Source organism: Leuresthes tenuis, unplaced genomic scaffold (assembly GCF_036924035.1).
Source record: "Leuresthes tenuis unplaced genomic scaffold, fLeuTen1.0.hap1 SCAF_11, whole genome shotgun sequence".
In the NCBI taxonomy this organism is placed as follows: Eukaryota; Metazoa; Chordata; class Actinopteri; order Atheriniformes; family Atherinopsidae; genus Leuresthes; species Leuresthes tenuis.
Window position 1 is genome coordinate 12,129,177 of NW_027325365.1, and position 15,793 is coordinate 12,144,969.

The window sequence follows — 15,793 nt, forward strand, 5'->3', positions numbered from 1 at the left end:
GTTCATCAAAACCCTAAGTATGCAACAGGAAATGACTCGCAGTAATTAGTAGTAATTGTACAACAACAGGAAAGAAAACAGCAGCATGTTTATGAAATGAAAAAGAATCAACTTATGGATTAAGGATTATGATAGCACACCTTAATATGGAATTCGTTCGTCTCATTTGGACAAAAGCACTACAGTCCTGAAACCTTCTGGAGGATGAGACAACGCAAATGTCAATTGAGACTTCTTGGAAAGATTTGCCATCTAGCTACCAGTTCAACTCTTTGGAAGATCAGTGGGTAACACAATGTGCAGCTAATCTCCCAGAGCATTTACTGTGACTTGGCAAGTGTGTGAGCTGGTGTGAGTTGTTGCTTCATGCTCTTTTCTGCAGACTTTCATGCTGCTTTCCACCTACTCACTCATCTATAATATAGAAACATTTATATACAGGTGGTGTTGAAATGCTATCAATGAGTTTCTTCTGATAATATTAAAAATAAATACAAAACAATGATTTCCTTTTGCACACACTCTTCTTTGCATTTCTAGCTGTGGCAGCATATCTCCATCTGAAAATATCCTGTTGTCAAGTTCATGTTTAACTGAGTCAGTGCCATATTCTGTGGCACTATGTGTGTTGAGTAATAATCATTTGCATCCCTGGAAGCAAGGGATTACTACCACCACAGGTTTCTGGCCCTGAACAACTCAAACTAATTCAATACAATTCCATTTAGCTTTTTATATGTGGTGCCAAATCACATAAAATGTCATTCGAGGCACTTTAAAGATACAGTCAGAAATTAAGACTTGAAGTCTCTGTCAATAACAAACAAGAGCTGTGTTGCTGAATCAAAAGATGTTGTTGGCCAAGTTAAACACGTGCCATGTAGCCTAAGTATAATGAAAACAATACTTTGTACCTCTAAAATCCTTTTGTTCCACCCTTTGCTGCATAAATGTATTCTGCAAGATTTTGCCTTCTGTCACATTTTGTATTCCTAATTATAATCATTAAAATGCTGTTAATTGGGGCAGCACAATATATTTCTGTCTCCAACCTCATTATAGTGAAGTCCAAAGACTGTCAATATTTGGGAATATCAAAATATCGTGTGCAAACTTTTAGAGCTTCATTCAAAGTCTCAAATCATCATTCCACCATTAATCTACATTAAAGCACAAGTTAAGCCAACTCTCATTTCTTGAATCAGTGGTTAGACAAAACAGACAACTTAGCAAAGAAGCTATTTCAAATTGCATCTTGAGGGACTTTGTTACTAGCAGCCTGTCAAAATTACATGATATCCTCCCATTTATTTAGTTAAGCATCTCCAAAAATGCCAGACATAGCACAGGCTGACAACAGCTATCATCTGAGACCTTGGCATGTCTCAGTATGGTGTGCAGTGTGTTATCAAAAATTGAGAAAATTGGAGGAAGACAAAGGACAAAGAAAAAGTCAAAGTCCTAAAAGAAAATTGGAGCAGATGAACAGTGTCTGAAAGTGATAGGAAATAGGAAAGATCCAGCAACAACACAGGACCTGAGAGATGCATGTGGACCCTCAGTTTCTCTAGCTACTGTCCACAGAAGCCTCATCAGAACAGAATAAAAGAAGACATTCTTAAGGAAGGGAAAAGGGAGGCTGAGGGAAGCCAAATTAAACAAGAAGTGAACTGAAAATCATTGGCAAGGGGTCTTATGGAGGGATGAATCCTCCACAGAGCCCGGACCTCAACATTACTAAAGTAGTGTGGGATCATCTTGACAGAGAACAGCACAAAAGTCAAAAAACATCCAAAGAAGAGTTTTGAAATGTCCTTCAAGAAGCCTGGAGAACTATTCCTGAAGATGACTAGTCTAAGAGGGTTCAGCCTATGATAAAGAAGGTAGAGGTACCAAATATAAAGTCTGTTTTCATTTTTCACACAGCATTTCCACTTCCATGTTTAAATAAACCGCTGCTACCATTTCCTGTTATTCTGCCAGTTTTTGCACAGAAATAGATGTACTGCATATACTTATTTACACTGAATTTGTTGCAAGTGCTGATAAGCAGGCCCCTTGAGCCAAAAAAAGGGGGAAAAGCAGACAAAGGGAAGATTTGTTTGTTTGTAGCAGGGTGTAAGATGTAGGCAGGTACATAAAATGACATAATCAAGTGGCTGGAATAGCATAATGGGTCGAAAGTCCCAAAGTCAAAGTGAGAGATACCTCCAAAAGTGGTAAACAATGACACAGCCAAGATCCTTGGAGACTTTCAGATGCAAATACAAAAACTGGCAAAGGCTATTCAACTAGATACTGAGGTGGTTGACAAACTGCTGAAGAGAGAAGCGTTGATAGATGCATCGATCACAAACGGCAGCTACAATCAAGAAATAAGAACACAAGAAACCTGAAAGATTGTGAAAAACGTTCAAAGAGGAAGAAGAAAAGATGTTGAAAGTGAAGTAAACAGTGTGTTAAATCAATATAAGGCGTTTTTTAAAATATATATATACACATATATATATATATATATATATATATATATAAAGCTAAACCAAGTGCCACTTAATTTGCCAAAGATGTAATATATGGATATTTCTCTCTCTCTAAAAAAAATAAGAAACTTAAATGAATTGAAGTGGTTACAAAAAGGCACTGAATGAAAGCCATCAAAATCAGCAGCTTCTTTTACTGTGGGGTTTAATAATAAACAAATCATGCTGTGCGCACCACAGGCACGACCATGGTTTCTCAGACTACACGGCAGCGTGCAGTGCCCGACTTTCTGTATGGAAATCAACTCGCTGGAAAAATGTACTTGCTGGAAAGCAGAGAGGACAACAGGCCTTTCCTACATGAAGAAACCCGATCAAGTTGAGTGCTAAAGTTTGACCACTCAGTGGACCAAATCATTTTAAATACTTCATAATCCTTCGCGCCTTGGACAACCAACCAACCAGAAAATAAACAAATAAACAAACAAACTAAACTAACAAAGGTCACTTCCTGTTTTTAAGGTAATTTTTTGTATTCAATAACACAGACTGCATCGGAAAATAAGATGCACAACTGAGGGTTAAAATTCCACCGTATACGTCCTGTGTTTCCATGGTTTAAACGAAAAACCATTTACAATTTAACAATTTATTTGGTTACGTCGCTGCTCTCCTCTTATTTACATGAGTCACAATAAGGAAAACTGTAGGAAAATAACTGAGCATCACTTTGAATAAACATCCCTGCAGACAAGCACATACTGGACAAACAGAGGGCATTCAAAAAGAAAATAAAACTCACAGGAAACAAGGAATTTGTCATGGCAGAGCACTACCATGAAACTGAACATGAGGCGCAAGCGACTTTGCATTTTATCTGACTTGAGAATGCAACTTCTCCAATCAGAGAAACAAAAACTACCGTTTCAAAGAGAAATGCATTAAATGCCAACATAATGACAGCTGGTGGATGGAATTATGTGTCGAGTTTCTTCCTCTGAAGACGTGCGTCAAGATGAACTTGATACCAAGAAACTTGCAACTTCAGTCCGTCAGTTTTATAGAAAAGGATGAAATCTGAGCAAGTCAAATATGCCTTTGAGCCAACCCTCTGCCTATAAAAGATATGAGCTGCATCGTCTTTCATGCTCTTACAAAGACCACCAGAGTGAAACATTTGCACATTACCATAATAAACTGGTGAAACTGACTATATCAGACCTTGTCTTGACGCTCTGTATATGCGCTTCCCATCTACCAACAACTGGGGGGGGGGGGGGGGGATCCTCTTAAAGTAGTTTTGGGTCTGTTATTTGTACTAAAAAAAACAGCATCAATGCTCTCCATAAAGCCTCTCCCATAGACTCCCTTCCTCTTCCCTGCTGGTTTAGTGGAGCAGCAGTCAAATGATGAAAGATTTTGCTGCACTGTATACAATTTTGAAAATGCAAGAATCACTCTGTTGCCAATTCTGTGCCACACAATCAATATGTTTGGAATTACGGCAGATTACATTTAACTCGAGGCGACCCGTGAAGCTTTTATTCAACATGGTTTGTGCATCACACTGTATATTAGCACAGAGCATAAGTTAGCTGTTAGCATATGTTTAGGGAGACTGGAGACATTGCTGCTACCTACAGACAACTGCATTCTCTTTCACTCAGGAGAACGGACATAAAAAATAAAAACACAGAGACACGGAGAGGCAGGGTAACCGTTGCTAAGTGACACACCGAGATGCTTGGGATGGATGAAGTGCTTCTCAACCGCACTTAGACATGTATCGAGGTGGATATGGACTTAAAAATGAGATGATTCATAGGTTAAAAAAAATTAAAAAGTGAACAGAGCACAAAGGCTTTGGAGGCTTACTAATTAGAAAGTGTCCACCAACAAGCTTGTAAGCTAATATTCATGTTAGTGTTTGGAAGGAATCTATACGAAAAAATAATATCTCATTTGCAGAGATCTATTCCTCCCCACATTAAATGGGCTGGTAGTTTGTAAGATAAAGAAAGGTATGCTGTTTTAAAATGAATTTCAATGGTATGACCTATTTCTAATATGACAGACTTAAGAATGGAAGCTAACTCTTGATAGCAAACTGCTTTTTCTGCCTTTTAGGGGGAAGTAAAAGCTGACAGGAAGAGGTTGAGTAGGTAGCAGCTGTTCCTTTCAACAATGCAGACTATTTATGAATAACATCACCAGCAGCAATATCTGAGTGAGTAAAGCTTTTTCTCTGACAAACAGTAATGTCGTTAAGATATTACTGAACTTCTGGGTCTCACAACCACAACGAGAAAGAAGATAAATAAGAAGCCAAGTCAGAAACAACACGTTGGTCTTAAATATGCTCCTCTTCTCTCCACTGACACAAGTTCATGCGTTGATAAGAATGAGCATGATTGTAATAATAAAAAAATAAAAGAATCCACAATGAAAGGTGAGAAGAGACACTGTTTTCCAAAGAGAACTCGAGAGAGAGCCAGGTGTGATCATAGAAATGAAAAGAGCCTATGAGGAAGAGCTCACCCTCATCACTCCATCACTATGGAGATTTGCACACATTAACATACATCACTGCTGCTGCATCAACAAAACATCTTAAACACATTAAAGGTAAAATAGAAAAAGAAGTCAGAAGCAATTAACCTGGCTGCTGATTAGAAGCCAGAGCAAACAACAGTATTATCTCATATAATCATTTCTTCAAGTAAATTTCTGGTGGCTGTAGTTCCAGTCTGCACAGATAATGTTCCAGCAAAAGTTCATCATGTAGTCTGTAATCTAATGCGTTTTAATCTGTTAATAATCTACCAGGTAGTGTGGGGCCGTACATAACTGCATAGGTGCTATAACAGTGGATTCAGCAGAGTTCAGTGGCCTTTCGGTTGTCGTAGAAGGTAAAACACACAGGGAAGAACATGGGGAGTGGAGCACAATTAAGCTTAATTTATAGTCTTCCAGAACGTCGACGATGTCGACGTGACGTCGTCATTGAGCATTCGAAGTTCTGCGTCCAGGGAACACGTTGCTCATATATTCACCATGCTGGTAGGGAGGTGTGGCTGTATGTAGGGTTACAGCCGAATCCTTGCTTTTTCTTCCGGTCACAGTTAACAACAGTAAACAATGGTTACCGCGGTGGAGCAGCTGTATTTGCAGTTGGAGCTCATCAGCATTGAAGAACAAATGCTTAAATTGCAAATGTTGAAGCGCAGACGACAGAGAAGACGTTTGCGGGGATGGTCTGTGCGACCGGCCGAGGCTGGGTACGGGTGAATTTACAACACCGGTTGTGAATTCACAACCTGGATGAACAAATGCACTTTCCATAATTTCGAATGTCAACAAGCTTCTTTGCCGCACACAGCCATTAAGACCGGAAAAGGCAACTACCGGAAATTCCGTTCTGAGCGGACCAATCACAGCCCTTACGGCCTGCGTCTACGCAGCGTGTAGTTAGAATTTTTTGGACCACCAGGGCGCTAATGATGACCCAGCTGCCATGCTCTTCAGCTTAGACAAAACACCAAACAGGAAGCAAGGCAGTCTGCATTACATCATAACAGTGTGAGTCAACTACTACAGCAGCAACAGACATATTTAACGGCTTCTGCCACTTACACCATTAGTAGCATGGAAATATAACAGAAGAAGCAAAAGTTTTTTTGTCGCTTCTTCCAGCTGCAGTCTGTTGTATCCTGCAGCATGTTTCAGCTAAGCAGCTTGTTACACAGGAAGTGTCTGTACTTTTAAACACAAAGCCAGCCCATTTGGCACTGGACAGCACAGACTTTTACGTGACTAAACATCTTCAGAGGGAGACTATGCTGACAGAAATCGAACCACTAATTTGTTCCTTCACAATGATTAAATCTATTCAAAATAAGGTAAATAATCTTCTCCAATACTCGAAATGAAATACTGATAATCGGCCATCTGCAGTGCTCAACCTCAAGATCTCAAGTCAGATGACACCGCTGATGCATGCTCACAAACACACACTGCACTTAGACGCTAAACCTTCTATGGGATTATCGAGGCCTGTTCATGAACAGGTAAGCCTTGGCTATTTGCAGGACAAGCGGGATAATGATGACACATCCAAGTTTGCTAGGGAGTCGTTTCCTCCAAGTGGATCAATTTCTCTTCCAGAGTTGGGCATTACCAGAATTTAATCATTTACGATTCCATTCTCATTTCTTATTATCAATCCAGCTCTTGATTAACTCTTTTGTGTATTCCTTCATAATATCGTCTGGGTAGATAAAAGAGAGTCCATATTGCTCTTGCTTTAACAATTACATGCCAAGAAACAGACTGCAATCAACAGTTAGTCATCTATATCATCTTTAATTATTTTGTTAAAAAAGCCCAAGAGGCTGTTCCTTCAATTCAAGATGAATACATGTACTTCTGCATTTCTCACAGCCCTTACGTAAATGCACATTCTGCCTCATGGATTGAAATTGACTGGGAAGCTGTGTATGAGCCTACAGATAATTAAAACATGTTTTTAAAAGAAGAAATGATATACCATAGATGCAGGATCGAGTCATTTGAAATCTTAAGTGGCAAGATCAATAGACTACAAACTAAAAGTGAGATTCATTTTGTACTTTGGTTAAATTCAACCAGCTCTTAAATATTTTTCATGCTTTTAAATCAGTAGAAGCATTTGCTGAGCCAAAATCTGGTTAATCTTTGACAAGCAGTTGTGTGATCTCCCTTCATAATAGCAGGGTATGTTTTCTTCTTCCTCACATTCTTGTGGAAATGACCATGCACACGAGTTAGATTCCTAACATTACTTTATTACTGTCAGTCCTCCACTCTGACTGAAGGTCAGACTAAATTTCAGTTCGGGGCATCGTTTAACTCCTCACAAAAGCCAGGATTCCAACGCACAACTTTTAAACTGGATGCTTTCAGCAAACCGCAAAACTGGGTGGACGTAAATTCCTGATAGAAAATCCTGAATGGAAAAGTTAAGGGAAACAGGAAGATCAGCACTAAATATGGTCCAGTTGTTGCCAGGGGTGAAACATGCCTACACCCTAACTGGGTATGCAGAGAACTCCCTCTTACCCTAAAACACAACCCAACGGCTGCTCCAGACATAACAAGCCATGCATTGATGCCCACAGATGCGAGCACAGCAAACATCCATGTGTGGATGGGGCCAGCTCAGACATGCATGAAAGGCACCGATAGAGACTTTGCAGCTTCAGTTGGCCTACATAGTACTGTATCCAAAATAGCTGCGTATCTTTTGCTTAACACAACAGTTTTTGACACGGGGTTTTGCTGGACAAGCCAAAACCTCGATACCAACGAATAAATAGTTCAAGAAAAAGCAGCTGAACGGTGAAACTCTCCAATCAGAGCTCAAAGCTGTGTGTTTGACACAGACTGACATTCCAGCTTTATCTGAAAATTCAGGTCAGTCATTGTTATAGAGCTATCCACACAGACGAGAGGAGGGGGTTATACCATATGTCAACGAATATGGCAAACTGACGAGCAATTGATATAGGACGGGGCACATCGTTTCACATGAGATACGATGTTTCAAGCAGGAAGCTACAGAACTGCTGATGTCCGGTGAAACAGCTAGTTAGAGGCTGAAGAAAAAAGCTTATCTGCGGGGTTCTTCTCTAAGCAAACACTCAGAAAGCCCTCAACTTTAATGGAAAAGACATCCCCAGAAAAGCACCAATAGTTCCTCCTAACAAAGGCAGCTGACGATCACTTTTGACAGAAATCCACACACGTTAGCTAGCTTCGTAAAACACTTTTGATAGTCCTGGAATGCCTAATAACAGAATACTACCACACTTCGTTTGAAAATGTGAACAGAAAGCGGTAAAGCAAAGCTAAAGCAGGGCTAGGTTATGCTAAGCTGCAGACAAGACTGAGGTCGTGATATGTCAACCGGCACCGAACTACACTCGTCAGATAGTAACTTAAGCGAGCGTTAGCTGCAAGCACTTTACTTTCTATTTGTTACTTTAGGTCGCTTGGCTTTTGCCTGAAGAAGTAGATGCAACTGCAAACTTGGTTTGGCAAACTCACTCCAACGGATAACTTTTGATGAAGAACTTGCAGATTTGTGCGCGTCCATTGTAAGCAGATGACCGGACAGCGAGCTAACGTTACTAGCCCCCCCAAAAAAGACGCTTGCAGCATTTCAACACGCTCAAACAACCCGGTGAACGGCCGTGGCTGCCTGAAAACATAACTAAGTGATATCCCTCACTTCGAGACACAACTAGGACAGAAAAAACTAACTAATACTACTATTTCTCTTACCCATTTGGGCTCGCAAGCCCTTGAGTGTCGTTCCACCCTCCGCCATTTCTATGAAGTTTTCCTTCTCTGTATTTTTTTTTCTACAGCAGGGGCGCGCAACTCGTCGCTGCCGGTAGGACTCGGACACCACGGGGACGTGGACATCGAAGATAAAGTAATAATCTAAAGATGCCTCACCTCTACAACTTTCCGGAAACCCATGAAACTCAGATAAATCAAGCAGTTAGAGTGTTGCAGTTTATAAATACATTTTAAAACGAGGTATGTCCAGCCACAAAAATCATATATCTGAAATATTTCAGCTTGTTCTTTTCAAACAATTCCATGATTTGAAACAGAATAAGCTGAATTTTGAAGTTGAATCAACTAAATACACGATTTATTTCACAACAAGAAGTTTGTATAGGATTATTTAGGTCCAGTGAGACTACCTCAGTAAGAAGCAGCAGTATTTCCACAACTCTCTTTGCGTAATACCTTTAACTCGCTCCAATACCTTGAGAAAAATCGAGTAAACCGTATGCCATTTACGGGAGAGTATTGATACATCTTTAATACAGACGATCTAGGTCATTGAGAGGGCGGAAACAAAAACACTGGCTACATTTACAATTAGAGTTCAGGGCGCCCCCTGGCGTTCATTAGGGTGGTTGGTGCCAATAAAAGTAAAGGTAATCCCCAAGAGATGCTGGCAACACAAGGAGGAAAGTTTATAAGACATTAAATATATCAGCTGTCATGCTTTGATTAAACAAGAACATGTAAATACTCTTGGAGTTATTCTGTGGTGTAAAAATACTTTAGGTACTGTTGGTTTTTGAAATATCGAGACATTAAAAAGCAGAATGAAAAAAAGTTAAAGTCGACTGAAATGCTTTTGAATTTGCTTTTGAGATAGACGTGAAAGGTAGAGATGAAAAGGTTTGCAGCCTTACCAGATTTAATGAGCTGAAGAATCTGCCGATCCAGAGATGGTTGGCTGGCAAACGTCTCCCAGTATGAGGATAATAAAATTCTCCCTGAGCTCAAGGTTGTTTCACTTACCATGAACACTGCATCCTCTGTCCTGGTCTATCTCACATGCTTAAGCCAGAGGGCCGCTCATCCAGTTTACATGGTAAACAGGAAATAAAATCACATGTTCAGGTCAGTTGCAGTGTTTTGGATATTGTGTTATTTAATGCTCAAGACATACTTTGCTATTACTTTTTCTCGCTGTACTGAAAGAAAACATCATTAATAAAAAATAGTTATTCAATTTCCATGAATCTTAATAAACTTTTTTTTTAATTGCAATCACAAAAATCAACAAAAAGTGGTCAGTGCTCTGATGTTGTTTAATTTCCATTATTTCATCTTACAGTACATTATCACATTTCAATCCAAATATATTTCCTTAAAACAATGTCTCTCTGTTCCACCAGTAAATAGGTTTATTGGGTGTCTGGTGATAGCGTTATCATGCAAAGTAGGTCAGAAATTAGGTACAAAAGTTCAGTCCATGGGAACATATCCTTGGGGTCTAAGTGATCACTTGTTAACCACTGCTCTGTGTATCCTTGAAACAACTTCAAAATTAGGCAAGAGCGCAGCAGCCTGTGCTAGCTGGGGCAGATGTATGTAGGTGGAGGTGCGCAGGTACTGAAAAAGGTCCTGAAAGCTGTGGAGATGAGCAGTGACTTGAGGGGAGACACCCAAAGACAGCCCCAGTCTCCTTAAAAGGTGGATGTTGTCGGCAGAGTCAAGCAGCAGGGACAAATCCTGGATGGAGTCGTAGTCAAGTGTCTCAATACTCTGACCTGGACAGATTCAAAACAGTAAGAATACAATGTCATGTATGAAATGAGGCCTAAAGGCTGAACTCACATGAGCACATATAAATGCCCTCTCATATTGTGGAAATGCGCAGCACCTCTTCATTTGACAAAAACACAGTACCTACCTTGAGCAATTTCCCATATTGTTTTCAGTTTTTGCTCCATCTGGCAGTGACAACAGAAAAGTCTGGGTTAGATATAGATGCGACTGACTCGTACATCAACACAGGAGCATAATAAACTTGTATATAACAGATTTCATCGGTGCAATTGTCTGAAACAATTGAGAAGTAATTAATGATTCATTAAATCATTCAACAACCAGGTTAAGGTTTCTGGAATGTAAAGATGTACATCTGATTTATATCCATGATGGTTAAGTGTGGTGTAAAACCAGTTTTGTGGAGTGATGGTGTTGTCACATTGTTTAGTTTGAACTAGCCTTTTGAAAACTAATGAAGGAAATCGCTTTAGATTGTAACTGCTTAAAAAATAAATTCAGTTCACGTTTACTAGAGTGAATGCACACCAAAAATTGTGATTTTCTTTGTAATGTAAATAGTCAGGAGAAGGTCTGGGGTTTGCGAGATGTTATGGAGAAAAAACATAAAGACATGAAAATGACCTATTTTAGACTATGAAATGGTTTATACATTACATCGCCTGTAGGACTGATGTAATCATCTTTAGAATAGATTTTATTCAGTGCTTTTGTGAGAATCTAAGTGTGTGTGGAAGAGCATAAGATTAGGGGAGAGGTGCTGTCGTGACCGGTAACCAGATTATTCCGGAGGGTGAATGAAATTAAATGGTTTAGAACCAATTACTTAATCATACACATTAAAAGGTCCTAAAGGTCTGTTCTTAGTAGGACGAGCGTCATAGGAAATTGAACAAAAAGTAAAGAAAATAGTAAATATGATCATCTTAAAACATTCTGTAGGTTCTTTGGTAAAATATTCTATGAATTATTTGTTGAAGCTGAAGTTGAAGCTTGAGTTGAAGCTCGAACAAAAGATACTTAAAGAACACATCAAAAATAGATAGACCTCCACGAATAAGCTTTGCATTGTAAATGATGACTTTCTGAGAGCATGATACCTCCTCTGTGGTGAAGCTTTGTGCTCCTTCTTGCGTGATCTTATCTTTATTCTGGCTGCAGGGCTTGATGTTGGTGGTGAGATTAATCACAATGGAAGTAGGATGCAGCTCACTCTCATGGCTCAGTGAGTTTAGGCCTCTGGTTAGGGAGGTAGTAACCAGTGTAAATAACTCACACAAATGAAGAGCATAGAGGTAACTATACAGCTGCTCTTTGAGACAGTATTCACAGAAGATACCTTGCTGGATCTTCAGCTGAAACAGCTTCTGAAGGGATGTCTGGTTGGGTTGCAGCTCTCTTTGTGTGGCTGAACAGAGGTTTGTGCTGAATGTTTGCTCCTGACAGTAGTCCCTCAGGCTCAGGACAGTGATCAGGAACCCATTCTGAACATTACAACAAGTGTTTATGGTGCCATCTTTGGCAAGCAAACAAAAGACGAGAGGGTAGAACAAGTTGAAATATCAAATGATGTCGAACTCACTGAATCTCTGAAGAAGGAAGACCCAAAGAAACAAAGCAATGAGGAAAATCAAAGATGTAATTGCAGCACCAATCAGGACCACTGATAATGTTTCTTCTTTTACTCCTAGAAAAAAACAGAAAATGAGTCAAGTAATTCTGAGTTAAAGAAAAATAATAACGTAGAGTCACTCACTCTTGTCTTCGGGTTCTTTGATCTTTTCCACAGGGAGTGTTATGGCTCTCTCTGTCAGATAACAACAGTCAACAAATCACCAAAAGCATTAATGCAAGCAGATGATCGTTTCACTTTCGTACAATCTATAGTTTTCCCCTGAAACTTACGTATTTTAGAGCTTTGAGCTGTGAAAAGCAAACACTCTTTGTGAACTGTATCATGTCTGTAACAAGGCACACAGAGCAGCTCCACCGCCCCAGTCATGCTCCTCAGTTCATAATATCTGCACACACAATCACATGTATATAGCCTATGCTTGGAGCAAAAGCAAACATGGCTGGTGTTAATGTCTGAATTATGAGTGTAACTCACCCTGGAAGACACTGCCCACACAGAGAGTCACTGGTGGGCGAGCATGCTGTCATCGCCAGGCGGTTCAGCAGGCCGCACCGGGTGCACCTTCTGCAGGGAGCCACACCTGCAACTGAACTGAATGTCCCTTCTTCACACTGAATACAGACTCCCTCCCCACCGTCTCCAAAGCCACAGTCCTGAGGATGACAAACAATATAGATTGTTTTAATCAATTATAGAGCACAATTCAACAACTTGGCAATTCAAAGTGCTTTACATAGAAGATAAAAGCATTGAAGGAAAATTACAGTAAAGAAAAAAGCTAAATAGTTAACTATTAATCAAAGTGCTTCAGCTCAATGGAAACAATTAAATTAATTATACTCAGTGATGAAGAGGAAAGTCTCAATGTTTGATTTAAAAGAAGCAGGAGTTGACACAAACCTGCCGTTATTTGGGAGTTTGATTCATATAAATGGTTCATAAAAACTGAAAGCAGCTTCTCCGTGTTCATTTCTGACTCCGGGAACAGAAAGTAAACCTGTTCCTAACTACCTGAGATATCTTTAAGGTTCATTACCTGTCAGCTTTTTTTAGCCCTAAACCATCTGATGCTTTATAAAGTATCAGCAGTATTTTGAAATAAAATCAATCATAGAGAGGACTGGAAGTGATATGATAAACTTGTGAGAACTCGAGCAGCAGTGCTCTGAATCAGCTGCAGAACAGTAAATACACTGTCTACTGAAGATAAAGGCATAAACAAGATTTTTAAAATCACTTTGACACATACAGCCTTTAATCCTTGAAACATTGTTCAGGTGATCGTAGACTGACTTCATAACTGATCTGATAAGGTTGTTAATAATACCTGAATTATGTGATTCGGTTTGTGGTTTTTAACATTACAGATTGAAGTTTAACACAGATTTTTATCCGTTCTTCCTTGGCTCCAAAGACAGAGATTTCTGTTCAGTTTTTGTTTGACTTAAGGACATTCTGATTTGTTGCTTATTTGTTTAAGGCATTTAATGAGTATTTGTAAGAAATTATAACCCCTGGTCGATATGTTAGCCAGTTTTTTTCCTTTGCATATTCTGAGTCAGTGTGGTCTTGCAAATGTTGAATAAAAGAGGCTCCAGAATTGAAACCTGAGGAACTCCACATGCAGTTTTTGTCTGCTCATATGTGTGATTACTTACAGACACAAAAGGGGGAGAAATGATGCTGTCAAAAGGATGTGTGTTACCTCTGACAGCTGTTCCCCAGGGCCACATACAGGACATGCAACACACGTGCCGTTAGGATGTAAGAACTCTGTCTGATCACAGCTGGGCTCAGACTGCACCAGCACGGCATACACCTGAGGAGACACAGAAGAGAAGGAAGAAATCCAAGCTTTTCCAAACAGACTGTCAAATGTTCTGCAGGCAGAAACACTTCTGTATTTTTGATGTTTAACATTAACATTGCATTATGCAATTAGGCTCAAACAAATAATTTTGTTAAAACAAAATGAAAAATATTTTGTTGCAGTGATATTTATTATTTCTAATTTTGGTATGAATTGTCATTTTGTCTTGGTTCGAAAGACCAAGAAGTCGCTGTATTTACATTATTGCTTTAGGTATGTTGTTGACAGGGTGCATGTTACTATACTGCTGCAGTACTTGCAGCTTTTATCAGCTGCTTTTTAGGAACAAAAGAATCCTGGAAACCAATAATAAAATAGAAAATTAAGAATTTTTCTTATGTAGAGTGAACAATCCATCAAATTGTATAAACTTAACATGTTTCCCAAGAAATAAAACTTTATCCTAGAGATATCTGTGGAATAGAAAGTTGATTTATCAAAATAATGGATTGAAGTAAGGACCATAATATATCCCTCTGGACTATAGCAGAGAAGCATAAGGTTACATACTCTTAATTAATATTACTTAATCACGTTTCAGTATCTAAAATACTGGCTATCTGGAAAATTATGGATTAGATGTCTCGAGGAGTCCCTCAAACCTACCATTAGAAGAACAGCAAAGATACAAGCTTCCATCTGCAAAATATGCAAGATCCCTCTGTATGATCGTCCTTACTGAAGAAAAACCTTAAAAAAGTGATTTCATATGTGAAACTTTCATACTGCAACACAATTCACACACTGAAACAAACCAACCAACCAACAGAAATAGTCAATTCTGAGCAAACAAAGACAAAAAGCGAAAATCTGTCAAAACTTACTTGGTAACTTTCAAAAGAGCAATGTAGTTTGGCTGTATAGCAGTGTATCTCTATTGGACTGATCATTCGTTTAGGTAAGGCAGCAGTGGGAAAGGTCTCTGGGAATCCCCATCATTCGACATCACTTGTGACGCAGGAGGGCTTCCCAACCAAACTATCAGCCTCCCATCAGTGAGTGCAGTTGCCCACCTGGGCACCTCACGTCACACTTCGTCATCTCATATTCCCTCTGGGGAACACGCTAGATTTAGACTTGGCTACTGAGACAAGGAGGGAAGGGAATACAAATGGATGAATGAGACCCTTGTTAACAAACCTGCACACAACAAAGAGACTTTGTCTGTGTGAGTGGGCTTGCAAAGTTCACAATCTGAGCCTAACAGAATCTTAAAATTGCAATTCACTGTTCAAGCTCTTGGTGGGAGCATTGCACCAAAAAAAAACCAAAAAAACCCCCAGACTTTTAATCATTCACTCCCTGGTCAAACTGTTTACCACCCTGACAGGTTATTATCCTGTCCTATATCCTATAGGCATAGGAGGAGGCTCTCTTAAGGTACATTGATTGTTTGGCTTGTTTAGGCTGTTGTATGGAGTCTACAGATGCTACTCCCAGATCTTTACAGCTGTCAACTGGAAAAGCTAATTAACATTTGTTTGGACAGTGATTGCATGGGGATTAGTTGTAAAACACAAGAACATTACTTTGACTCTTGCACACACAAACATGCACACATTTACACAATCAATTCTTGACCAGATTCATTCAAAGAATAGTTTGGTTATAATCAACATCTGTAGGAGTAATTAAAAACCATGGAAATGTTTTAGATACGTATGACAA

The 15,793-nt window shown here is 39.4% G+C and overlaps 2 protein-coding genes across 13 annotated transcripts in view; both read right to left on the reverse strand.

Moving 5' to 3' along the window:
* map7d3 (MAP7 domain containing 3) overlaps positions 1-8,909 on the reverse strand; it is a 28,113-nt gene extending 19,204 nt beyond the window's left edge. For all 12 annotated transcript variants that reach the window (XM_072395454.1, XM_072395446.1, XM_072395453.1 and 9 more), the window contains exon 1: positions 8,802-8,909. In XM_072395454.1, coding sequence (XP_072251555.1) covers positions 8,802-8,847 — 46 coding nt within the window. In that variant the 5' untranslated portion in view covers positions 8,848-8,909. The remainder of the gene's footprint in view (positions 1-8,801) is intronic.
* A 1,242-nt stretch (positions 8,910-10,151) lies between these two features.
* LOC140317769 (tumor necrosis factor receptor superfamily member 27-like) lies at positions 10,152-15,166 on the reverse strand. The gene is made up of 10 exons (XM_072395281.1): positions 15,152-15,166; positions 13,961-14,074; positions 12,730-12,908; positions 12,525-12,640; positions 12,376-12,426; positions 12,202-12,306; positions 11,959-12,103; positions 11,720-11,858; positions 10,744-10,783; positions 10,152-10,600 (listed from the first exon to the last, which is right to left on the reverse strand). The coding sequence occupies exons 1-10, from the start codon at positions 15,164-15,166 to the stop codon at positions 10,332-10,334; spliced, it is 1,173 nt and encodes a 390-aa protein (XP_072251382.1). The 3' UTR covers positions 10,152-10,331.
* Between the last annotated feature and the right edge of the window lie 627 nt (positions 15,167-15,793).